The 26,147-nt window shown below is 41.2% G+C and overlaps 1 protein-coding gene across 1 annotated transcript in view; it reads left to right on the top strand.

Annotated features, from left to right (window-relative positions):
* LOC134984063 (oocyte zinc finger protein XlCOF6-like) overlaps positions 1-4,215 on the top strand; it is a 42,258-nt gene extending 38,043 nt beyond the window's left edge. Inside the window, exon 4 of the mRNA XM_063949703.1 lies at positions 1,039-4,215. Coding sequence (XP_063805773.1) covers positions 1,039-2,699 — 1,661 coding nt within the window. The 3' untranslated portion in view covers positions 2,700-4,215. The remainder of the gene's footprint in view (positions 1-1,038) is intronic.
* The last annotated feature ends 21,932 nt before the right edge of the window (positions 4,216-26,147 follow it).

Raw genomic sequence — 26,147 nt, 5'->3', positions numbered from 1 at the left:
GCTGCGGCAGTGAACGGTGCCTGGAGGGAGCGGCTTTAGGGCAGTAGGAGTGGTGGACTTAATAGATTGGGTCTTGGTCGCAGCGGCGGCTGAGAGCTATCAGGTAGGGTAGATAAGAAGCCACTTAGTGAGGAGAGCTCCAGAAAGCACGTCTGGATGGACCACACCCCTCTTTTTTATTATTTTATATACTAACAGGGGTGACAGGTGTGGTACATCCCTGCAAAGGCAGATCCAATATCTTTCTCATCAGACTCTGCTGTCTTCCCTGCACTCTCACTCAGATGTTCACTGCTGCCAGTAGCACACGTATGAGAAGCAGAAGTATGGCGTCAGCTGTATAGATCCTGATATGTAATTCTCTGTATCATACTTACCGTACACACATCATCCTTATTACTATTGAGAGTATAGAGTTAAGACACTGATGATGGGGTGTAACAGTGTATTATAACCTATCAGATGATGATGATTACAGTGTATTATATGGTATATTGCATGTAAAATACCTTGTTCCACACACCTACTCTGCTGTAGCAATATACCTTATATAAGGGTGAGTAACACATGTACAGGCTTACCAGCATATGAGCACACACATAAAGGAATGTTACCTTACCAATGCTTCCAGGAGTAACGTTAGGATACATTTCTCTGATCTATCAGCTCATATGACTGATGTTATTGTTCATCTAGAGTCTTACGGTATGTTCCCCATCTATTGTTTTACATTGGTGCTGACATAGGACTTGGCAAGTGACTACATCTCCATTTATACTTCATGGTTAGTTACCAGTACATGAGAGAGATATATCTAAGTCTTATTATAATATTACATTTGTTATTGTGAGTGTTCTCAGGAGGGTGGACACAATGATAGTCTGAGACACAATATTATAAAGCCTTCATTAAAAGTTATGTTTTATTATACCCACACATTTACAATTAAGTGTCCCAGAGAGTCGTCTTATCCTATTGTTTACAAGATTAATATTGTTACAAAAAATGTCACATTTCCATAATGTATTTTATTTCCAGCAGATGGACACACAAGCAGGAATATCACAGAAGGACATCTAATGTTATCCCCGGATTGTGACATAAAAGATAATGACAGTAGACAGGATTCTCCAGGAGATAACCCCATTACCCCAATGATACATCCAGCTCTATCAGCTGATCCCTGTGATCCTGGAAAATGTTCTCCTGATCACTCTGATATTGGTGCATCTGTTACAGCTCTGACCGTAGATACAGTGTTTCCCTGTTCTATAGATGCCAAATGTTTTACACAGAACACAAAGCCTATTAACCCACAGACAGGTAAGGCAGGTGAGAGGCCATTTCCATGTTCTGAGTGTGGGAAATGTTTTACATACAAATCACATCTTGTTGTACATCAGAGGAGTCACACAGGTGAGAAGCCATTTTCTTGCTCTGAGTGTTCTAAATATTTTACACGGAAATCATATATTATTACACATCAGCGAAGTCACACAGGTGAGAAGCCGTTTCCATGTTCTGAGTGTGGGAAATGTTTTGCACACAAACTGTATCTTGTTAGACATCAGAAGAGACACACATGTGTGAAGCCATTTTCTTGCTCTGAGTGTGGGAAATGTTTTACACAGAAATCACAACTTGTTACACATCAGCAAATTCACACAGGTGAGAAGCCATTTTCTTGCTCTGAGTGTACGAAATGTTTTACACGGAAATCAGATCTTATTACACATCAGCGAAGTCACACTGGTGAGAAGCCATTTCCATGTTCTGAGTGTGGGAAATGTTTTGCACACAAATCAAATCTTACTAAACATGAAAGAAGTCACACAGATGAGAAGACATTTTCATGCTCCGAGTGTGGGAAATGTTTTACACGGAAATCAGATCTTGTTAAACATCAGAGAAGTCATACAGGTGAGAAACCGTATCCATGTTCTGAGTGTGGGAAATGTTTTGCACACAAATCAAATCTTACTAAACATGAAAGAAGTCACACAGGTGAGAAGCCATTTCCATGTTCTGAGTGTGGGAAATGTTTTGCACACAAACCAGATCTTGTTACACATCAGAGAAATCACACAGGTGAGAAGCTATTTTCTTGCTCTGAGTGTGGGAAATGTTTTACACAGAAATCACATCTTGTTACACATCAGAGAAGTCACACAGGTGAGAAGCTATTTTCTTGCTCTGAGTGTGGGAAATGTTTTACACAGAAATCACAACTTTTTACACATCAGCGAAGTCACACAGGTGTGAAGCCATTTTCTTGCTGTGAGTGTGGGAAATGTTTTACACGGAAATCATATCTTGTTAATCATCAGAGAATTCACACAGGTGAGAAGCCATTTTCTTGCTCTGAGTGCGGGAAATTTTTTACACAGAAATCACATCTTGTTAGACATCAGCAAAGTCACACAGGTGAGAAGCCATTTCCATGTTTTGAGTGTGGCAAATGTTTTGCACGGAAATCAGTTCTCTTTATACATCAGAGAAGTCACAAAGGTGAGAAGCCATTTCCATGTTTTGAGTGTGGCAAATGTTTTGCACGGAAATCAGTTCTTGTTATACATCAGAGAAGTCACAAAGGTGAGAAGCCATTTCCATGTTTTGAGTGTGGGAAATGTTTTGCACACAAATCAGATCTGGTTAGACATAACAAGTCACACAGGTGTGAATCCATTTTCTTGCTCTGAGTGCGGGAAATGTTTTACACAGAAATCACATCTTGTTAAGTCACACAGGCATTTCCATACTCTGAGAAATAAGCTTTTGTTGCACACAATAGACCACGCAGGTGAGAAACCATTTTAATCTTCTGGAGTATACTTATCATTGCCATGTAATGTTCCTCAAGATTCTGTCCTATCTCTTAGGCTTTTTGTAATATACATGCAACAGGTCCTTCTGATAGAAGCTCACCAACAAAGGGCAGGGCTACAGCTCAGCTTTGCAAACCAACCAGACTTAAGCTTGGAGGTTCAGAGTAACAAAATGCTGATCATGTGCGGAATCTTGGGGGTAAATTTACTAAGATGTGAGTTCTATTTAAGATGGGATGTTGCCAATAGCAAGACAGCCAGATACCAGCACTTATTTCCCTCAGAAGATCTACCTACAGTCATACATGTATTTGTATCATCACAAATAGACTACTGCAATGTCCTCTACCTTGGTCTCCCAGCAAAAGAATTGCCCCGGTTGTAGCTTGTACAGACTGCAGCAGCCAGGCTGTTACCTAACCAGCCCGTTCCTGCCACATAACACCCATTCTCTGCTCCCTTCACCAGCTGCTTGTAAGATGGTGACTACATAATCTGCTTACTGATTCTCCCAGCCCTACATGATCCGGGTCCAAGGTACCAGAAGCAGCGCTCTGTTTGGTTCCATCTGCAGATAAAGGACTGTAACCAGCAGTATCATAATTCCCCAAGCAGTGCTAAGATGTCGGGTGACACAGGGTAGGCGGTACCTTTGCAGTAGCGGGGGCTGCCAGAGCAGTGTGTACATAATGGAAAGCTGCTCAGGTGCTAAAAGGGAGGGGTAATTCTGTGTTGGAAAAACTGTGTTCTCTAATGCACACTGAGTGAAAAATATTACTACATAATAGTCAGATAATACGGAGATCTTAGTTGCGTATATCTGCAGATATAGGGTTAAGCCCCCAGGCCGATCGACAAGGCTTCTCCATCACTGGGGGTCCCTAATACTAGGTATGGGTCCGGGGTGCAGGACCCCACAATGTCGGCACAGGTCGGCCACCCCAGGTCAGCACACAGGTGAGAATTAATAAGAAGCACATAAGTGCTATGTAAGTGGTGTGATTAAAATAATATATACAAAGTGATAGGGAAAATAATAAGTGTTAATAAAGTGTTAGGGTGTGCCGACCTGAAGCAGCCCAGCCATACCGACACAGGGGCCACCACACCCCACACCCACCCCATAAATAATTACAAATATGTCTGGGTTAAATTCCCAGTGTAAGGCCACATGGTAATGGCTCCTACAGCATCTGAGAGCCAGCTTACCTGGGGATACCCCTGGCTTCCCCTATGGCACTATGGAGTCAGCAATCCCTCCTAATGCTGACCCATCTATGCCTCTCTAAATACAATACACAAAATGGAAAGCTGCTCAATCAGATTGTAATATCACTCAGGTGCTAAAAGGGAGGGGTAATTCTGTGTAGGAAAAAACTGTTCCCTAATGCACACCGAGTGAAAAATATTACTATATAATAGACAGATAATACGGAGATCTTAGTTGCGTAGGGTTGCAGATATACGCAACTAAGATCTCCGTATTATCTGAATATTATGTAGTAATATCTTTCACTCGGTGTGCATTAGGGAACAGTTTTTTCCTACACAGAATTACCCCTCCCTTTTAGCACCTGAGTGATATTACAATCTGATTGAGCAGCTTTCCATTTTGTGTAGTGCAGTGTGTACATAGGTAATATTGTCTCCAAGCAGCACTGAGGTGTCAGGGGAAACAGGGCGGATGGCTGCAGTGCTGTACCAGGGGCTACTGGAGGCAGTGTCTATGTGGGTAATCATGTCCCAAAAAAGTGCTACGGTGTCAGGGAAACAGCGGGTGGCAGTAGTGGAAGGAGACAGGGTGGTGGCAGTAGAGGGGTAGACAGGGAAAGTGACAGTAGTGGGGGGATACTGCGGCGGTGGCAGTAGTGTGGGAAGATGGGGCAGTGGCAGTAGTAGGGGGGGATACAGGGTGGATGGCAGTAGTGGGGGGAGGTAGTAGTAGAGGGAGGCAGTTGTGTGGGGAGACAGGGTGGGTGGCAGTAGTGGGGGGATACAGGGCGGATGGCCGCAGTGCAGTACCAGGGGCTGCTGGAGGCAGTAAAGAGGTGTATGGGTCCCGCACAGAACCAGTTGATAATTAGACTTAATGATTATTCCTTATTTCTAATTAATCCCTTGTATGTTTTACTGTTATTTGCTGTGTCAGCCTTTATGTGTGTTCTGTGTAATAATCCTGAAAGTAGTGCTGCCACCGATCTCATATCATTTGTAGTAACTTGGAAAAGATGAGATATGAGGTGCACTCTGGAAGCTTATAGGGGTTAATCAGAAATGACCGCAGATGTGACATCACGCAGCCTCCCGGAAAATGGTCCCGGCCCGTCCGCGTTCACCCCTCAGGGATTTGACCGCAATGTGCGCATGTATATATTGCCACCACCAGCAAACTGTTGAGAGACGCTATTGCGTCTGGGTCTGAATGACCCACATAGGCTGTTGTGCAGAGTAAAGTATTTTTGAAGTTTAAAATATAGAGAAAAATCTGTGTATTGAAGATATGAAATAAAGTTGTTTAAAAACAAAAGATGTCCGTTGAGTCTTTTTATGTGTCTGTGTATTATGTTATTTCCAGATAATTGTCACTATGGTGACAGAAACAATTTCCTATTACTGTGTCATTGTATTGTTACTTTTGTGTCCACATAATATCAGTGTTGCTGTGTATAAATACCCCGTCTGGTGTATAAAGGTGGGTACACACGCTGCCATTGTGACTGTGCGATTTCCCTTGAACTGGCCGGAGCCCAGAACCTCCAATAGTGACTGTATGTACTTGTGATTGTGGCTATGTCTGATTGTGTGCTTGTGTGAATAGTGGGGTGTATATAGATATCTTATTTTTTTTTAAATAAATTATGTCTGTTCAAAGGTTCAGTTTTTTTGTTTTTTTTTTACTTGTAGGTGAATTAGGGTTGTTGTATTGTCGAAGTCAAAAATATTACATACACACCACATGCATACACCAAACCGAGTGGCCTCTGCGTGCGCGTAGTCACCATGCGTACGCATCCACGCACGCTACGTACACTGGTTCACGTATTGACACGTGGTATGAGTATATACGGTAGCATACGCATTCGCACAGAAAAGCCACAAAGACATATTCAATATTCTATTTATATAGTGCATAATTTACACATAGGGGGAAATTTACTAAGATTCGTATTTTCCAGATTCAGGTCAAAGTTCAATCACGAATGACATCGAAAGTGTAAAACTGCAACTTTTTGAATTTATTACGACTAATTTACTAAGCTGTCGTATTCGGGTTTTTCTTTTCTTCCGATGTCTATGTCATTCGTGTTTTTTTATTGTTTTTTACGGCAGTGATTAGCAAAACACTGCCGACTTTTTTTACAATTAATCTCGGCCGGATCTGTGTGATCCGTGCTGGGGTTCATTTTTTTTTTTTATTATTAAACACTGTAAAATCTTTAAAAAAAATTGCGTGGGGTCCCCCCTCCTAAGCATAACCAGCCTCGGGCTCTTTGAGCCGATCCTGGTTGCAAAAATATGGGGGGAAAAATGACAGGGGTTCCCCCATATTTAAGCAACCAGCATCGGGCTCTGCGCCTGGTCCTGGTCCCAAAAATACGGGGGACAAAAAGAGTAGGGGTCCCCCGTATTTTTAAAACCAGCACCGGGCTCCACTAGCTGGACAGATAATGCCACAGCCGGGGGTCACTTTCTGCTCAGCGGTGACGTCACTTTAGGTCAACCGCAGGGCAGAAAGTTCCCATCATTGGTTACAATGTAGCGCATAGGCGCTACATTGTAACACTGCCGCGTGCTGCCTGTCAGTGAGGACAGGAGCACACTGCTGATCAGGAGAGTGCTACAACGTGGCGCTCCCTGATTGGCTGAAGAAACCCACTTAGACATAAGTCAAAGTGGGTTTCTGGCATTCGGAGAAAGGTGACCCATGTGCATACATGGGTCCCCTTTCTGTTCGTGGCTCGTGTATGCGTTTTTTTTTTTTTCAAGTACGTGGATTACACCTGGATTCCCCGAGGACCCAGGACCCCTGGATCTCGTGAGTATAATTTTTTCAACAGGTACCCCTTGGATTCTACTGGAGAAGAGGACCGACCTGCGTGGGAACATAAGGTAAGTATGTATGTATGTGTGTATGTATGTAATAAAATTGTACTTTCACGGTGTGTGTGTGTCTTGTGTTTTTTTGGGTATTTTTTTAGTAGTACTACAGGTACCAGCGGGCCCGTTTTTCCGCCGCATGCTGGTACTTGTGGTTCTCCAAGTACCAGCATGCGGGGGAGGCTTGCTGGGACTTGTAGTACTGCTACTAAAAACAATATATTTTCTTTTACAACAAAGGCTATCAGCCCCCCCATCCGCAGCCCATTGGATGGGGGGGACAGCCTCGGGCTTCACCCCCGGCCCTTGGGTGGCTGGGGGGGGGGACCCCTTGATTGAAGGGGTCCCCACTCCCCCAGGGTACCCCGGCCAGGGGTGACTAGTTGGATTTTTGATGCCACGGCCGCAGGGCACTATATAAAAGTGACCCCCGGCTGTGGCATTATCTGTCCAGCTAGTGGAGCCCGGTGCTGGTTTTAAAAATACGGGGGACCCCTACTCTTTTTGTCCCCCGTATTTTTGGGACCAGGACCAGGCGCAGAGCCCGATGCTGGTTGCTTAAATATGGGGGAACCCCTGTCATTTTTTCCCCCATATTTTTGCAACCAGGATCGGCTCAAAGAGCCCGAGGCTGGTTATGCTTAGGAGGGGGGACCCCACGCATTTTTTTTATTAAAAAATAAGCACTTTCCCACCCCTTCCCACTGATATACATGCACGGATCTCATGGATCCGTGCATGCCTATCTAATCACGGGGGAAAAAAAAAGGTCTGTTTTTTTTTAGCACTTTTTTACGAGTTGTAATTTTTCACGGCAGTGTTTGTTGTTTTTTTGGTTTGCACTTCTTAGTAAATGACCGAGATTCATACTTAAACAGCCGCGTTTTGACCGATGGTGTATTCATTCGTAATTTTTTACCTAGGACTTCAAAATATTACGAATGCCCTCATCACTGCCGTGATTATTGCTTAGTAAATTACCGAGATGACACTTTGAAGAAAAAACGTCATCTCGGTCAAAATCGGGAGCTTAGTAAATTTACCCCATAGTCTCCACACACATTTCCAGCAAGTTACATATACTCAAAGGATAGAATAACAGAGTAATTCAGGATGTGAGGGGATGGAGTAAGGTTAGTACTTAGTGTTTGGTATCCAGATGTGCAGTATCTTGAGACCTATATTCTGGTTGCTATTTGCAGTATATAGCATGTTTCTGCACATATATAAGGATAGAACAGGAGTTATTCAGGGTTACAGGATGTGAGGGGATGGAGTAAGGTTAGGACTTAGTGTTTGGTATCCAGAAGTGCAATATATTGAGACCTATATTCTGGTTGCTATGTGCAGTTTATAGCATGTTTCTGCACATATATAAGGATAGAACAGCAGAGTTATTCAGGGTTACAGGATGTGAGGGGATGGAATAAGGTTAGGACTTAGTGTTTGGTAACCAGAAGTGCAATATCTTGAGACCTATATTCTGGTTGCTATGTGCAGTGTATAGCATGTTTCTGCACATATATAAGGATAGAACAGCAGAGTTATTCAGGGTTACAGGATGTGAGGGGACGGAGTAAGGTTAGGACTTAGTGTTTGGTATACAGAAGTGCAATATCTTGAGACCTATATTCTGGTTGCTATTTGCAGTTTATAGCATGTTTCTGCACATATATAAGGATAGAACAACAGAGTTATTCAGGGTTACAGGATGTGAGGGGATGGAGTAAGGTTAGGACTTAGTGTTTGGTATACAGAAGTGCAATATCTTGAGACCTATATTCTGGTTGCTATTTGCAGTTTATAGCATGTTTCTGCACATATATAAGGATAGAACAGCAGAGTTATTCAGGGTTACAGGATGTGAGGGGATGGAGTAAGGTTAGGACTTAGTGTTTGGTATCTAGAAGTGCAATATCTTGAGACCTATATTCTGGTTGCTATGTGCAGTTTATAGCATGTTTCTGCACATATATAAGGATAGAACAGCAGAGTTATTCAGGGTTACAGGATGTGAGGGGATGGAGTAAGGTTAGGACTTAGTGTTTGGTAACCAGAAGTGCAATATCTTGAGACCTATATTCTGGTTGCTATGTGCAGTGTATAGCATGTTTCTGCACATATATAAGGATAGAACAGCAGAGTTATTCAGGGTTACAGGATGTGAGGGGACGGAGTAAGGTTAGGACTTAGTGTTTGGTATACAGAAGTGCAATATCTTGAGACCTATATTCTGGTTGCTATTTGCAGTTTATAGCATGTTTCTGCACATATATAAGGATAGAACAACAGAGTTATTCAGGGTTACAGGATGTGAGGGGATGGAGTAAGGTTAGGAATAAGTGTTTGGTAACCAGAAGTGCAATATCTTGAGACCTATATTCTGGTTGCTATTTGCAGTTTATAGCATGTTTCTGCACATATATAAGGATAGAACAGCAGAGTTATTCAGGGTTACAGGATGTGAGGGGATGGAGTAAGGTTAGGACTTAGTGTTTGGTAACCAGAAGTGCAATATCTTGAGACCTATATTCTGGTTGCTATTTGCAGTTTATAGCATGTTTCTGCACATATATAAGGATAGAACAGCAGAGTTATTCAGGGTTACAGGATGTGAGGGGATGGAGTAAGGTTAGGAATAAGTGTTTGGTATACAGAAGTGCAATATCTTGAGACCTATATTCTGGTTGCTATTTGCAGTTTATAGCATGTTTCTGCACATATATAAGGATAGAACAGCAGAGTTATTCAGGGTTACAGGATGTGAAGGGATGGAGTAAGGTTAGGACTTAGTGTTTGGTAACCAGAAGTGCAATATCTTGAGACCTATATTCTGGTTGCTATTTGCAGTTTATAGCATGTTTCTGCACATAGGCCCTCATTCCGAGTTGTTCGCTCGGAGTTTTTCATCGCATCGCAGTGAGAATTCTCTTAGTGCGCATGCGCAATGTTCGCACTGCGACTGCGCCAAGTAACTTTACTATGAAGAAAGTAATTTTCCTCACGGCTTTTTCATCGCTCCGTCGATCGCATTGTGATTGACAGGAAATGGGTGTTACTGGGCGGAAGCACAGCGTTTTATGGGCGTGTGGCTGAAAACGCTACCGTTTCCGGAAAAAACGCAGGAGTGGCCGGAGAAACGGTGGGAGTGCCTGGGCGAACGCTGGGTGTGTTTATGACGTCAGCCAGGAACGAAAAGCACTGAACTGATCGCACAGGCAGAGTAAGTCTGAAGCTACTCTAAAACTGCTAAGTCGTTTGTGATCGCAATATTGCGCATACATCGGTCGCAATTTTAAGAAGCTAAGATTCACTCCCAGTAGGCGGCGGCTTAGCGTGTGTAACTCTGCTACATTCGCCTTGCGAGCGATCAACTCGGAATGAGGGCCATATATAAGGATAGAACAGCAGAGTTATTCAGGGTTACAGGATGTGAGGGGATGGAGTAAGGTTAGGACTTAGTGTTTGGTATACAGAAGTGCAATATCTTGACACCTATATTCTGGTTGCTATGTGCAGTATATAGCATGTTTCTGCACATATATAAGGATAGAACAGCAGAGTTATTCAGGGTTACAGGATGTGAGGGGATGGAGTAAGGTTAGGACTTAGTGTTTGGTAACCAGAAGTGCAATATCTTGAGACCTATATTCTGGTTGCTATTTGCAGTTTATAGCATGTTTCTGCACATATATAAGGATAGAACAGCAGAGTTATTCAGGGTTACAGGATGTGAGGGGATGGAGTAAGGTTAGGACTTGGTGTTTGGTAACCAGAAGTGCAATATCTTGAGACCTATATTCTGGTTGCTATGTGCAGTTTATAGCATGTTTCTGCACATATATAAGGATAGAACAGCAGAGTTATTCAGGGTTACAGGATGTGAGGGGATGGAGTAAGGTTAGGACTTAGTGTTTGGTATCCAGAAGTGCAATATCTTGAGACCTATATTCTGGTTGCTATGTGCAGTTTATATCATGTTTCTGCACATATATAAAGATAGAACAGCAGATTTATTCAGGGTTACAGGATGTGAGGGGATGGAGTAAGGTTAGGACTTAGTGTTTGGTATCCAGAAGTGCAATATCTTGAGAACTATATTCTGGTTGCTATTTGCCGTTTATAGCATGTTTCTGTACATATATAAGGATAGAACAGCAGAGTTATTCAGGGTTACAGGATGTGAGGGGATGGAGTAAGGTTAGGACTTAGTACTTGGTATCCAGAAGTGCAATATCTTGAGACCTATATTCTGGTTGCTATGTGCAGTTTATAGCATGTTTCTGCACATATATAAGGATAGAACAGCAGAGTTATTCAGGGTTACAGGATGTGAGGGGATGGAGTAAGGTTAGGACTTAGTGTTTGGTAACCAGAAGTGCAATATCTTGAGACCTATATTCTGGTTGCTAATTGCAGTTTATAGCATGTTTCTGCACATATATAAGGATAGAGCAGCAGAGTTATTCAGGGTTACAGGATGTGAGGGGATGGAGTAAGGTTAGGACTTAGTGTTTGGTATCCAGAAGTGCAATATCTTGAGACCTATATTCTGGTTGCTATTTGCCGTTTATAGCATGTTTCTGTACATATATAAGGATAGAACAGCAGAGTTATTCAGGGTTACAGGATGTGAGGGGATGGAGTAAGGTTAGGACTTAGTGCTTGGTATCCAGAAGTGCAATATCTTGAGACCTATATTCTGGTTGCTATGTGCAGTTTATAGCATGTTTCTGCACATATATAAGGATAGAACAGCAGAGTTATTCAGGGTTACAGGATGTGAGGGGATGGAGTAAGGTTAGGACTTAGTGTTTGGTAACCAGAAGTGCAATATCTTGAGACCTATATTCTGGTTGCTATTTGCAGTTTATAGCATGTTTCTGCACATATATAAGGATAGAACAGCAGAGTTATTCAGGGTTACAGGATGTGAGGGGATGGAGTAAGGTTAGGGCTTAGTCCTTGGTAACCAGAAGTGCAATATCTTGAGACCTATATTCTGGTTGCTATGTGCAGTTTATAGCATGTTTCTGCACATATATAAGGATAGAACAGCAGAGTTATTCAGGGTTACAGGATGTGAGGGGATGGAGTAAGGTTAGGACTTAGTGTTTGGTAACCAGAAGTGCAATATCTTGAGACCTATATTCTGGTTGCTATTTGCAGTTTATAGCATGTTTCTGCACATATATAAGGATAGAACAGCAGAGTTATTCAGGGATACAGGATGTGAGGGGATGGAGTAAGGTTAGGACTTAGTGCTTGGTATCCAGAAGTGCAATATCTTGAGACCTATATTCTGGTTGCTATTTGCAGTTTATAGCATGTTTCTGCACATATATAAGGATAGAACAGCAGAGTTATTCAGGGTTACAGGATGTGAGGGGATGGAGTAAGGTTAGGACTTAGTGTTTGGTAACCAGAAGTGCAATATCTTGAGACCTATATTCTGGTTGCTATGTGCAGTTTATAGCATGTTTCTGCACATATATAAGGATAGAACAGCAGAGTTATTCAGGGTTACAGGATGTGAGGGGATGGAGTAAGGTTAGGACTTAGTGTTTGGTAACCAGAAGTGCAATATCTTGAGACCTATATTCTGGTTGCTATTTGCAGTTTATAGCATGTTTCTGCACATATATAAGGATAGAACAGCAGAGTTATTCAGGGTTACAGGATGTGAGGGGATGGAGTAAGGTTAGGACTTAGTGTTTGGTAACCAGAAGTGCAATATCTTGAGACCTATATTCTGGTTGCTATGTGCAGTTTATAGCATGTTTCTGCACATATATAAGGATAGAACAGCAGAGTTATTCAGGGTTACAGGATGTGAGGGGATGGAGTAAGGTTAGGACTTAGTGTTTGGTAACCAGAAGTGCAATATCTTGAGACCTATATTCTGGTTGCTATTTGCAGTTTATAGCATGTTTCTGCACATATATAAGGATAGAACAGCAGAGTTATTCAGGGTTACAGGATGTGAGGGGATGGAGTAAGGTTAGGAATAAGTGTTTGGTATACAGAAGTGCAATATCTTGAGACCTATATTCTGGTTGTTATTTGCAGTTTATAGCATGTTTCTGCACATATATAAGGATAGAACAGCAGAGTTATTCAGGGTTACAGGATGTGAAGGGATGGAGTAAGGTTAGGACTTAGTGTTTGGTAACCAGAAGTGCAATATCTTGAGACCTATATTCTGGTTGCTATTTGCAGTTTATAGCATGTTTCTGCACATAGGCCCTCATTCCGAGTTGTTCGCTCGGAGTTTTTCATCGCATCGCAGTGAGAATTCTCTTAGTGCGCATGCGCAATGTTCGCACTGCGACTGCGCCAAGTAACTTTACTATGAAGAAAGTAATTTTCCTCACGGCTTTTTCATCGCTCCGTCGATCGCATTGTGATTGACAGGAAATGGGTGTTACTGGGCGGAAGCACAGCGTTTTATGGGCGTGTGGCTGAAAACGCTACCGTTTCCGGAAAAAACGCAGGAGTGGCCGGAGAAACGGTGGGAGTGCCTGGGCGAACGCTGGGTGTGTTTATGACGTCAGCCAGGAACGAAAAGCACTGAACTGATCGCACAGGCAGAGTAAGTCTGAAGCTACTCTAAAACTGCTAAGTCGTTTGTGATCGCAATATTGCGCATACATCGGTCGCAATTTTAAGAAGCTAAGATTCACTCCCAGTAGGCGGCGGCTTAGCGTGTGTAACTCTGCTACATTCGCCTTGCGAGCGATCAACTCGGAATGAGGGCCATATATAAGGATAGAACAGCAGAGTTATTCAGGGTTACAGGATGTGAGGGGATGGAGTAAGGTTAGGACTTAGTGTTTGGTATACAGAAGTGCAATATCTTGACACCTATATTCTGGTTGCTATGTGCAGTATATAGCATGTTTCTGCACATATATAAGGATAGAACAGCAGAGTTATTCAGGGTTACAGGATGTGAGGGGATGGAGTAAGGTTAGGAATAAGTGTTTGGTAACCAGAAGTGCAATATCTTGAGACCTATATTCTGGTTGCTATGTGCAGTTTATAGCATGTTTCTGCACATATATAAGGATAGAACAGCAGAGTTATTCAGGGTTACAGGATGTGAGGGGATGGAGTAAGGTTAGGACTTAGTGTTTGGTATCCAGAAGTGCAATATCTTGAGACCTATATTCTGGTTGCTATGTGCAGTTTATATCATGTTTCTGCACATATATAAGGATAGAACAGCAGAGTTATTCAGGGTTACAGGATGTGAGGGGATGGAGTAAGGTTAGGACTTAGTGTTTGGTATCCAGAAGTGCAATATCTTGAGACCTATATTCTGGTTGCTATGTGCAGTTTATATCATGTTTCTGCACATATATAAGGATAGAACAGCAGAGTTATTCAGGGTTACAGGATGTGAGGGGATGGAGTAAGGTTAGGACTTAGTGTTTGGTAACCAGAAGTGCAATATCTTGAGAACTATATTCTGGTTGCTATTTGCCGTTTATAGCATGTTTCTGTACATATATAAGGATAGAACAGCAGAGTTATTCAGGGTTACAGGATGTGAGGGGATGGAGTAAGGTTAGGACTTAGTACTTGGTATCCAGAAGTGCAATATCTTGAGACCTATATTCTGGTTGCTATTTTCAGTTTATAGCATGTTTCTGCACATATATAAGGATAGAGCAGCAGAGTTATTCAGGGTTACAGGATGTGAGGGGATGGAGTAAGGTTAGGACTTAGTGTTTGGTATCCAGAAGTGCAATATCTTGAGACCTATATTCTGGTTGCTATTTTCCGTTTATAGCATGTTTCTGTACATATATAAGGATAGAACAGCAGAGTTATTCAGGGTTACAGGATGTGAGGGGATGGAGTAAGGTTAGGACTTAGTACTTGGTATCCAGAAGTGCAATATCTTGAGACCTATATTCTGGTTGCTATTTGCAGTTTATAGCATGTTTCTGCACATATATAAGGATAGAGCAGCAGAGTTATTCAGGGTTACAGGATGTGAGGGGATGGAGTAAGGTTAGGACTTAGTGTTTGGTATCCAGAAGTGCAATATCTTGAGACCTATATTCTGGTTGCTATTTGCAGTTTATAGCATGATTCTGCACATATATAAGGATAGAACAGCAGAGTTATTCAGGGTTACAGGATGTGAGGGGATGGAGTAAGGTTAGGACTTAGTGCTTGGTATACAGAAGTGCAATATCTTGAGACCTATATTCTGGTTGCTATGTGCAGTTTATAGCATGTTTCTGCACATATATAAGGATAGAACAGCAGAGTTATTCAGGGTTACAGGATGTGAGGGGATGGAGTAAGGTTAGGACTTAGTGTTTGGTAACCAGAAGTGCAATATCTTGAGACCTATATTCTGGTTGCTAATTGCAGTTTATAGCATGTTTCTGCACATATATAAGGATAGAGCAGCAGAGTTATTCAGGGTTACAGGATGTGAGGGGATGGAGTAAGGTTAGGACTTAGTGTTTGGTATCCAGAAGTGCAATATCTTGAGACCTATATTCTGGTTGCTATTTGCCGTTTATAGCATGTTTCTGTACATATATAAGGATAGAACAGCAGAGTTATTCAGGGTTACAGGATGTGAGGGGATGGAGTAAGGTTAGGACTTAGTGCTTGGTATCCAGAAGTGCAATATCTTGAGACCTATATTCTGGTTGCTATGTGCAGTTTATAGCATGTTTCTGCACATATATAAGGATAGAACAGCAGAGTTATTCAGGGTTACAGGATGTGAGGGGATGGAGTAAGGTTAGGACTTAGTGTTTGGTAACCAGAAGTGCAATATCTTGAGACCTATATTCTGGTTGCTATTTGCAGTTTATAGCATGTTTCTGCACATATATAAGGATAGAACAGCAGAGTTATTCAGGGTTACAGGATGTGAGGGGATGGAGTAAGGTTAGGGCTTAGTCCTTGGTAACCAGAAGTGCAATATCTTGAGACCTATATTCTGGTTGCTATGTGCAGTTTATAGCATGTTTCTGCACATATATAAGGATAGAACAGCAGAGTTATTCAGGGTTACAGGATGTGAGGGGATGGAGTAAGGTTAGGACTTAGTGTTTGGTAACCAGAAGTGCAATATCTTGAGACCTATATTCTGGTTGCTATTTGCAGTTTATAGCATGTTTCTGCACATATATAAGGATAGAACAGCAGAGTTATTCAGGGATACAGGATGTGAGGGGATGGAGTAAGGTTAGGACTTAGTGCTTGGTATCCAGAAGTGCAATATCTTGAGACCTATATTCTGGTTGCTATTTGCAGTTTATAGCATGTTTCTGCACATATATAAGGATAGAACAGCAGAGTTATTCAGGGTTACAGGATGTGAGGGGATGGAGTAAGGTTAGGACTTAGTGTTTGGTAACCAGAAGTGCAATATCTTGAGACCTATATTCTGGTTGCTATGTGCAGTTTATAGCATGTTTCTGCACATATATAAGGATAGAACAGCAGAGTTATTCAGGGTTACAGGATGTGAGGGGATGGAGTAAGGTTAGGACTTAGTGTTTGGTAACCAGAAGTGCAATATCTTGAGACCTATATTCTGGTTGCTATTTGCAGTTTATAGCATGTTTCTGCACATATATAAGGATAGAACAGCAGAGTTATTCAGGGTTACAGGATGTGAGGGGATGGAGTAAGGTTAGGACTTAGTGTTTGGTAACCAGAAGTGCAATATCTTGAGACCTATATTCTGGTTGCTATGTGCAGTTTATAGCATGTTTCTGCACATATATAAGGATAGAACAGCAGAGTTATTCAGGGTTACAGGATGTGAGGGGATGGAGTAAGGTTAGGACTTAGTGTTTGGTAACCAGAAGTGCAATATCTTGAGACCTATATTCTGGTTGCTATGTGCAGTTTATAGCATGTTTCTGCACATATATAAGGATAGAACAGCAGAGTTATTCAGGGTTACAGGATGTGAGGGGATGGAGTAAGGTTAGGACTTAGTACTTGGTATCCAGAAGTGCAATATCTTGAGACCTATATTCTGGTTGCTATGTGCAGTTTATAGCATGTTTCTGCACATATATAAGGATAGAACAGCAGAGTTATTCAGGGTTACAGGATGTGAGGGGATGGAGTAAGGTTAGGACTTAGTACTTGGTATCCAGAAGTGCAATATCTTGAGACCTATATTCTGTTTGCTATTTGCCGTTTATAGCATGTTTCTGCACATATATAAGGATAGAACAGCAGAGTTATTCAGGGTTACAGGATGTGAGGGGATGGAGTAAGGTTAGGAATAAGTGTTTGGTAACCAGAAGTGCAATATCTTGAGACCTATATTCTGGTTGCTATGTGCAGTTTATAGCATGTTTCTGCACATATATAAGGATAGAACAGCAGAGTTATTCAGGGTTACAGGATGTGAGGGGATGGAGTAAGGTTAGGACTTAGTGTTTGGTAACCAGAAGTGCAATATCTTGAGACCTATATTCTGGTTGCTATGTGCAGTTTATAGCATGTTTCTGCACATATATAAGGATAGAACAGCAGAGTTATTCAGGGTTACAGGATGTGAGGGGAGGGAGTAAGGTTAGGACTTAGTGTTTGGTAACCAGAAGTGCAATATCTTGAGACCTATATTCTGGTTGCTATGTGCAGTGTATAGCATGTTTCTGCACATATATAAGGATAGAACAGCAGAGTTATTCAGGGTTACAGGATGTGAGGGGATGGAGTAAGGTTAGGACTTAGTGTTTGGTAACCAGAAGTGCAATATCTTGAGACCTATATTCTGGTTGCTATGTGCAGTTTATATCATGTTTCTGCACATATATAAGGATAGAACAGCAGAGTTATTCAGGGTTACAGGATGTGAGGGGATGGAGTAAGGTTAGGACTTAGTGTTTGGTATCCAGAAGTGCAATATCTTGAGACCTATATTCTGGTTGCTATGTGCAGTTTATATCATGTTTCTGCACATATATAAGGATAGAACAGCAGAGTTATTCAGGGTTACAGGATGTGAGGGGATGGAGTAAGGTTAGGACTTAGTGTTTGGTATCCAGAAGTGCAATATCTTGAGACCTATATTCTGGTTGCTATTTTCCGTTTATAGCATGTTTCTGTACATATATAAGGATAGAACAGCAGAGTTATTCAGGGTTACAGGATGTGAGGGGATGGAGTAAGGTTAGGACTTAGTACTTGGTATCCAGAAGTGCAATATCTTGAGACCTATATTCTGGTTGCTATTTGCAGTTTATAGCATGTTTCTGCACATATATAAGGATAGAGCAGCAGAGTTATTCAGGGTTACAGGATGTGAGGGGATGGAGTAAGGTTAGGACTTAGTGTTTGGTATCCAGAAGTGCAATATCTTGAGACCTATATTCTGGTTGCTATTTGCAGTTTATAGCATGATTCTGCACATATATAAGGATAGAACAGCAGAGTTATTCAGGGTTACAGGATGTGAGGGGATGGAGTAAGGTTAGGACTTAGTGCTTGGTATACAGAAGTGCAATATCTTGAGACCTATATTCTGGTTGCTATGTGCAGTTTATAGCATGTTTCTGCACATATATAAGGATAGAACAGCAGAGTTATTCAGGGTTACAGGATGTGAGGGGATGGAGTAAGGTTAGGACTTAGTGTTTGGTAACCAGAAGTGCAATATCTTGAGACCTATATTCTGGTTGCTAATTGCAGTTTATAGCATGTTTCTGCACATATATAAGGATAGAGCAGCAGAGTTATTCAGGGTTACAGGATGTGAGGGGATGGAGTAAGGTTAGGACTTATTGTTTGGTATCCAGAAGTGCAATATCTTGAGACCTATATTCTGGTCGCTATTTGCCGTTTATAGCATGTTTCTGTACATATATAAGGATAGAACAGCAGAGTTATTCAGGGTTACAGGATGTGAGGGGATGGAGTAAGGTTAGGACTTAGTGCTTGGTATCCAGAAGTGCAATATCTTGAGACCTATATTCTGGTTGCTATGTGCAGTTTATAGCATGTTTCTGCACATATATAAGGATAGAACAGCAGAGTTATTCAGGGTTACAGGATGTGAGGGGATGTGGTAAGGTTAGGACTTAGTGTTTGGTAACCAGAAGTGCAATATCTTGAGACCTATATTCTGGTTGCTATTTGCAGTTTATAGCATGTTTCTGCACATATATAAGGATAGAACAGCAGAGTTATTCAGGGTTACAGGATGTGAGGGGATGGAGTAAGGTTAGGGCTTAGTCCTTGGTAACCAGAAGTGCAATATCTTGAGACCTATATTCTGGTTGCTATGTGCAGTTTATAGCATGTTTCTGCACATATATAAGGATAGAACAGCAGAGTTATTCAGGGATACAGGATGTGAGGGGATGGAGTAAGGTTAGGACTTAGTGTTTGGTAACCAGAAGTGCAATATCTTGAGACCTATATTCTGGTTGCTATTTGCAGTTTATAGCATGTTTCTGCACATATATAAGGATAGAACAGCAGAGTTATTCAGGGATACAGGATGTGAGGGGATGGAGTAAGGTTAGGACTTAGTGCTTGGTATCCAGAAGTGCAATATCTTGAGACCTATATTCTGGTTGCTATTTGCAGTTTATAGCATGTTTCTGCACATATATAAGGATAGAACAGCAGAGTTATTCAGGGTTACAGGATGTGAGGGGATGGAGTAAGGTTAGGACTTAGTGTTTGGTAACCAGAAGTGCAATATCTTGAGACCTATATTCTGGTTGCTATGTGCAGTTTATAGCATGTTTCTGCACATATATAAGGATAGAACAGCAGAGTTATTCAGGGTTACAGGATGTGAGGGGATGGAGTAAGGTTAGGACTTAGTGTTTGGTAACCAGAAGTGCAATATCTTGAGACCTATATTCTGGTTGCTATTTGCAGTTTATAGCATGTTTCTGCACATATATAAGGATAGAACAGCAGAGTTATTCAGGGTTACAGGATGTGAGGGGATGGAGTAAGGTTAGGACTTAGTGTTTGGTAACCAGAAGTGCAATATCTTGAGACCTATATTCTGGTTGCTATGTGCAGTTTATAGCATGTTTCTGCACATATATAAGGATAGAACAGCAGAGTTATTCAGGGTTACAGGATGTGAGGGGATGGAGTAAGGTTAGGACTTAGTGTTTGGTAACCAGAAGTGCAATATCTTGAGACCTATATTCTGGTTGCTATGTGCAGTTTATAGCATGTTTCTGCACATATATAAGGATAGAACAGCAGAGTTATTCAGGGTTACAGGATGTGAGGGGATGGAGTAAGGTTAGGACTTAGTACTTGGTATCCAGAAGTGCAATATCTTGAGACCTATATTCTGGTTGCTATGTGCAGTTTATAGCATGTTTCTGCACATATATAAGGATAGAACAGCAGAGTTATTCAGGGTTACAGGATGTGAGGGGATGGAGTAAGGTTAGGACTTAGTACTTGGTATCCAGAAGTGCAATATCTTGAGACCTATATTCTGTTTGCTATTTGCCGTTTATAGCATGTTTCTGCACATATATAAGGATAGAACAGCAGAGTTATTCAGGGTTACAGGATGTGAGGGGATGGAGTAAGGTTAGGAATAAGTGTTTGGTAACCAGAAGTGCAATATCTTGAGACCTATATTCTGGTTGCTATGTGCAGTTTATAGCATGTTTCTGCACATATATAAGGATAGAACAGCAGAGTTATTCAGGGTTACAGGATGTGAGGGGATGGAGTAAGGTTAGGACTTAGTGTTTGGTAACCAGAAGTGCAATATCTTGAGACCTATATTCTGGTTGCTATGTGCAGTTTATAGCATGTTTCTGCACATATATAAGGATAGAACAGCAGAGTTATTCAGGGTTACAGGATGTGAGGGGATGGAGTAAGGTTAGGACTTAGTGTTTGGTAACCAGAAGTGCAATATCTTGAGACCTATATTCTGGTTGCTATGTGCAGTGTATAGCATGTTTCTGCACATATATAAGGATAGAACAACAGAGTTATTCAGGGTTACAGGATGTGAGGGGATGGAGTAAGGTTAGGACTTAGTGTTTGGTAACCAGAAGTGCAATATCTTGAGACCTATATTCTGGTTGCTATTTGCAGTTTATAGCATGTTTCTGCACATATATAAGGATAGAACAGCAGAGTTATTCAGGGTTACAGGATGTGAGGGGATGGAGTAAGGTTAGGACTTAGTGTTTGGTAACCAGAAGTGCAATATCTTGAGACCTATATTCTGGTTGCTATGTGCAGTTTATAGCATGTTTCTGCACATATATAAGGATATAACAGCAGAGTTATTCAGGGTTACAGGATGTGAGGGGATGGAGTAAGGTTAGGACTTAGTGTTTGGTAACCAGAAGTGCAATATCTTGAGACCTATATTCTGGTTGCTATGTGCAGTTTCTAGCATGTTTCTGCACATATATAAGGATAGAACAGCAGAGTTATTCAGGGTTACAGGATGTGAGGGGATGGAGTAAGGTTAGGACTTAGTACTTGGTATCCAGAAGTGCAATATCTTGAGACCTATATTCTGGTTGCTATGTGCAGTTTATAGCATGTTTCTGCACATATATAAGGATAGAACAGCAGAGTTATTCAGGGTTACAGGATGTGAGGGGATGGAGTAAGGTTAGGACTTAGTACTTGGTATCCAGAAGTGCAATATCTTGAGACCTATATTCTGTTTGCTATTTGCCGTTTATAGCATGTTTCTGCACATATATAAGGATAGAACAGCAGAGTTATTCAGGGTTACAGGATGTGAGGGGATGGAGTAAGGTTAGGAATAAGTGTTTGGTAACCAGAAGTGCAATATCTTGAGACCTATATTCTGGTTGCTATTTGCAGTTTATAGCATGTTTCTGCACATATATAAGGATAGAACAGCAGAGTTATTCAGGGTTACAGGATGTGAGGGGATGGAGTAAGGTTAGGACTTAGTGTTTGGTAACCAGAAGTGCAATATCTTGAGACCTATATTCTGGTTGCTATGTGCAGTTTATAGCATGTTTCTGCACATATATAAGGATAGAACAGCAGAGTTATTCAGGGTTACAGGATGTGAGGGGATGGAGTAAGGTTAGGACTTAGTGTTTGGTATCCAGAAGTGCAATATCTTGAGACCTATATTCTGGTTGCTATGTGCAGTTTATATCATGTTTCTGCACATATATAAGGATAGAACAGCAGAGTTATTCAGGGTTACAGGATGTGAGGGGATGGAGTAAGGTTAGGACTTAGTGTTTGGTATCCAGAAGTGCAATATCTTGAGAACTATATTCTGGTTGCTATTTGCCGTTTATAGCATGTTTCTGTACATATATAAGGATAGAACAGCAGAGTTATTCAGGGTTACAGGATGTGAGGGGATGGAGTAAGGTTAGGACTTAGTACTTGGTATCCAGAAGTGCAATATCTTGAGACCTATATTCTGGTTGCTATTTGCAGTTTATAGCATGTTTCTGCACATATATAAGGATAGAGCAGCAGAGTTATTCAGGGTTACAGGATGTGAGGGGATGGAGTAAGGTTAGGACTTAGTGTTTGGTATCCAGAAGTGCAATATCTTGAGACCTATATTCTGGTTGCTATTTTCCGTTTATAGCATGTTTCTGTACATATATAAGGATAGAACAGCAGAGTTATTCAGGGTTACAGGATGTGAGGGGATGGAGTAAGGTTAGGACTTAGTACTTGGTATCCAGAAGTGCAATATCTTGAGACCTATATTCTGGTTGCTATTTGCCGTTTATAGCATGTTTCTGCACATATATAAGGATAGAACAGCAGAGTTATTCAGGGTTACAGGATGTGAGGGGATGGAGTAAGGTTAGGACTTAGTGTTTGGTATCCAGAAGTGTAATATCTTGAGACCTATATTCTGGTTGCTATGTGCAGTTTATAGCATGTTTCTGCAAATATATAAGGATAGAACAGCAGAGTTATTCAGGGTTACAGGATGTGAGGGGATGGAGCAAGGTTAGGACTTAGTGTTTGGTATCCAGAAGTACAATATCTTGAGACCTATATTCTGGTTGCTATTTGCAGTTTATAGCATGTTTCTGCACATATATAAGGATAGAACAGCAGAGTTATTCAGGGTTACAGGATGTGAGGGGATGGAGTAAGGTTAGGACTTAGTGTTTGGTATCCAGAAGTGCAATATCTTGAGACCTATATTCTGGTTGCTATGTGCAGTTTATATCATGTTTCTGCACATATATAAGGATAGAACAGCAGAGTTATTCAGGGTTACAGGATGTGAGGGGATGGAGTAAGGTTAGGACTTAGTGTTTGGTATCCAGAAGTGCAATATCTTGAGAACTATATTCTGGTTGCTATTTGCCGTTTATAGCATGTTTCTGTACATATATAAGGATAGAACAGCAGAGTTATTCAGGGTTACAGGATGTGAGGGGATGGAGTAAGGTTAGGACTTAGTACTTGGTATCCAGAAGTGCAATATCTTGAGACCTATATTCTGGTTGCTATTTGCAGTTTATAGCATGTTTCTGCACATATATAAGGATAGAGCAGCAGAGTTATTCAGGGTTACAGGATGTGAGGGAATGGAGTAAGGTTAGGACTTAGTGTTTGGTATCCAGAAGTGCAATATCTTGAGACCTATATTCTGGTTGCTATTTTCCGTTTATAGCATGTTTCTGTACATATATAAGGATAGAACAGCAGAGTTATTCAGGGTTACAGGATGTGAGGGGATGGAGTAAGGTTAGGACTTAGTACTTGGTATCCAGAAGTGCAATATCTTGAGACCTATATTCTGGTTGCTATTTGCCGTTTATAGCATGTTTCTGCACATATATAAGGATAGAACAGCAGAGTTATTCAGGGTTACAGGATGTGAGGGGATGGAGTAAGGTTAGGACTTAGTGTTTGGTATCCAGAAGTGTAATATCTTGAGACCTATATTCTGGTTGCTATGTGCAGTTTATAGCATGTTTCTGCAAATATATAAGGATAGAACAGCAGAGTTATTCAGGGTTACAGGATGTGAGGGGATGGAGCAAGGTTAGGACTTAGTGTTTGGTATCCAGAAGTACAATATCTTGAGACCTATATTCTGGTTGCTATTTGCAGTTTATAGCATGTTTCTGCACATATATAAGGATAGAACAGCAGAGTTATTCAGGGTTACAGGATGTGAGGGGATGGAGTAAGGTTAGGACTTAGTGCTTGGTATCCAGAAGTGCAATATCTTGAGACCTATATTCTGGTTGCTATTTGCAGTATATAACATGTTTCTGCACATATATAAGGATAGAACAGCAGAGTTATTCAGGGTTACAGGATGTGAGGGGATGGAGTAAGGTTAGGACTTAGTGTTTGGTAACCAGAAGTGCAATATCTTGAGACCTATATTCTGGTTGCTATGTGCAGTTTATAGCATGTTTCTGCACATATATAAGGATAGAACAGCAGAGTTATTCAGGGTTACAGGATGTGAGGGGATGGAGTAAGGTTAGGACTTAGTACTTGGTATCCAGAAGTGCAATATCTTGAGACCTATATTCTGGTTGCTATTTGCCGTTTATAGCATGTTTCTGCACATATATAAGGATAGAACAGCAGAGTTATTCAGGGTTACAGGATGTGAGGGGATGGAGTAAGGTTAGGAATAAGTGTTTGGTAACCAGAAGTGGAATATCTTGAGACCTATATTCTGGTTGCTATGTGCAGTTTATGGCATGTTTCTGCACATATATAAGGATAGAACAGCAGAGTTATTCAGGGTTACAGGATGTGAGGGGATGGAGTAAGGTTAGGACTTAGTGTTTGGTAACCAGAAGTGCAATATCTTGAGACCTATATTCTGGTTGCTATGTGCAGTTTATAGCATGTTTCTGCACATATATAAGGATAGAACAGCAGAGTTATTCAGGGTTACAGGATGTGAGGGGATGGAGTAAGGTTAGGACTTAGTGTTTGGTAACCAGAAGTGCAATATCTTGAGACCTATATTCTGGTTGCTATGTGCAGTTTATAGCATGTTTCTGCACATATATAAGGATAGAACAGCAGAGTTATTCAGGGTTACAGGATGTGAGGGGATTGAGTAAGGTTAGGACTTAGTGTTTGGTATCCAGAAGTTCAATATCTTGAGACCTATATTCTGGTTGCTATGTGCAGTTTATATCATGTTTCTGCACATATATAAGGATAGAACAGCAGAGTTATTCAGGGTTACAGGATGTGAGGGGATGGAGTAAGGTTAGGACTTAGTGTTTGGTATCCAGAAGTGCAATATCTTGAGAACTATATTCTGGTTGCTATTTGCCGTTTATAGCATGTTTCTGTACATATATAAGGATAGAACAGCAGAGTTATTCAGGGTTACAGGATGTGAGGGGATGGAGTAAGGTTAGGACTTAGTACTTGGTATCCAGAAGTGCAATATCTTGAGACCTATATTCTGGTTGCTATTTGCAGTTTATAGCATGTTTCTGCACATATATAAGGATAGAACAGCAGAGTTATTCAGGGTTACAGGATGTGAGGGGATGGAGTAAGGTTAGGACTTAGTGTTTGGTATCCAGAAGTGCAATATCTTGAGACCTATATTCTGGTTGCTATTTTCCGTTTATAGCATGTTTCTGTACATATATAAGGATAGAACAGCAGAGTTATTCAGGGTTACAGGATGTGAGGGGATGGAGTAAGGTTAGGACATAGTACTTGGTATCCAGAAGTGCAATATCTTGAGACCTATATTCTGGTTGCTATGTGCAGTTTATAGCATGTTTCTGCACATATATAAGGATAGAGCAGCAGAGTTATTCAGGGTTACAGGATGTGAGGGGATGGAGTAAGGTTAGGACTTAGTGTTTGGTATCCAGAAGTGCAATATCTTGAGACCTATATTCTGGTTGCTATTTGCCGTTTATAGCATGTTTCTGTACATATATAAGGATAGAACAGCAGAGTTATTCAGGGTTACAGGATGTGAGGGGATGGAGTAAGGTTAGGATTTAGTGTTTGGTAACCAGAAGTGCAATATCTTGAGACCTATATTCTGGTTGCTATGTGCAGTATATAGCATGTTTCTGCACATATATAAGGATAGAACAGCAGAGTTATTCAGGGTTACAGGATGTGAGGGGATGGAGTAAGGTTAGGACTTAGTGCTTGGTATCCAGAAGTGCAATATCTTGAGACCTATATTCTGGTTGCTATGTGCAGTTTATAGCATGTTTCTGCACATATATAAGGATAGAA

This window comes from Pseudophryne corroboree (assembly GCF_028390025.1).
Source record: "Pseudophryne corroboree isolate aPseCor3 chromosome 3 unlocalized genomic scaffold, aPseCor3.hap2 SUPER_3_unloc_33, whole genome shotgun sequence".
In the NCBI taxonomy this organism is placed as follows: Eukaryota; Metazoa; Chordata; class Amphibia; order Anura; family Myobatrachidae; genus Pseudophryne; species Pseudophryne corroboree.
This window is presented reverse-complemented; position numbering and strand designations above follow the sequence as displayed.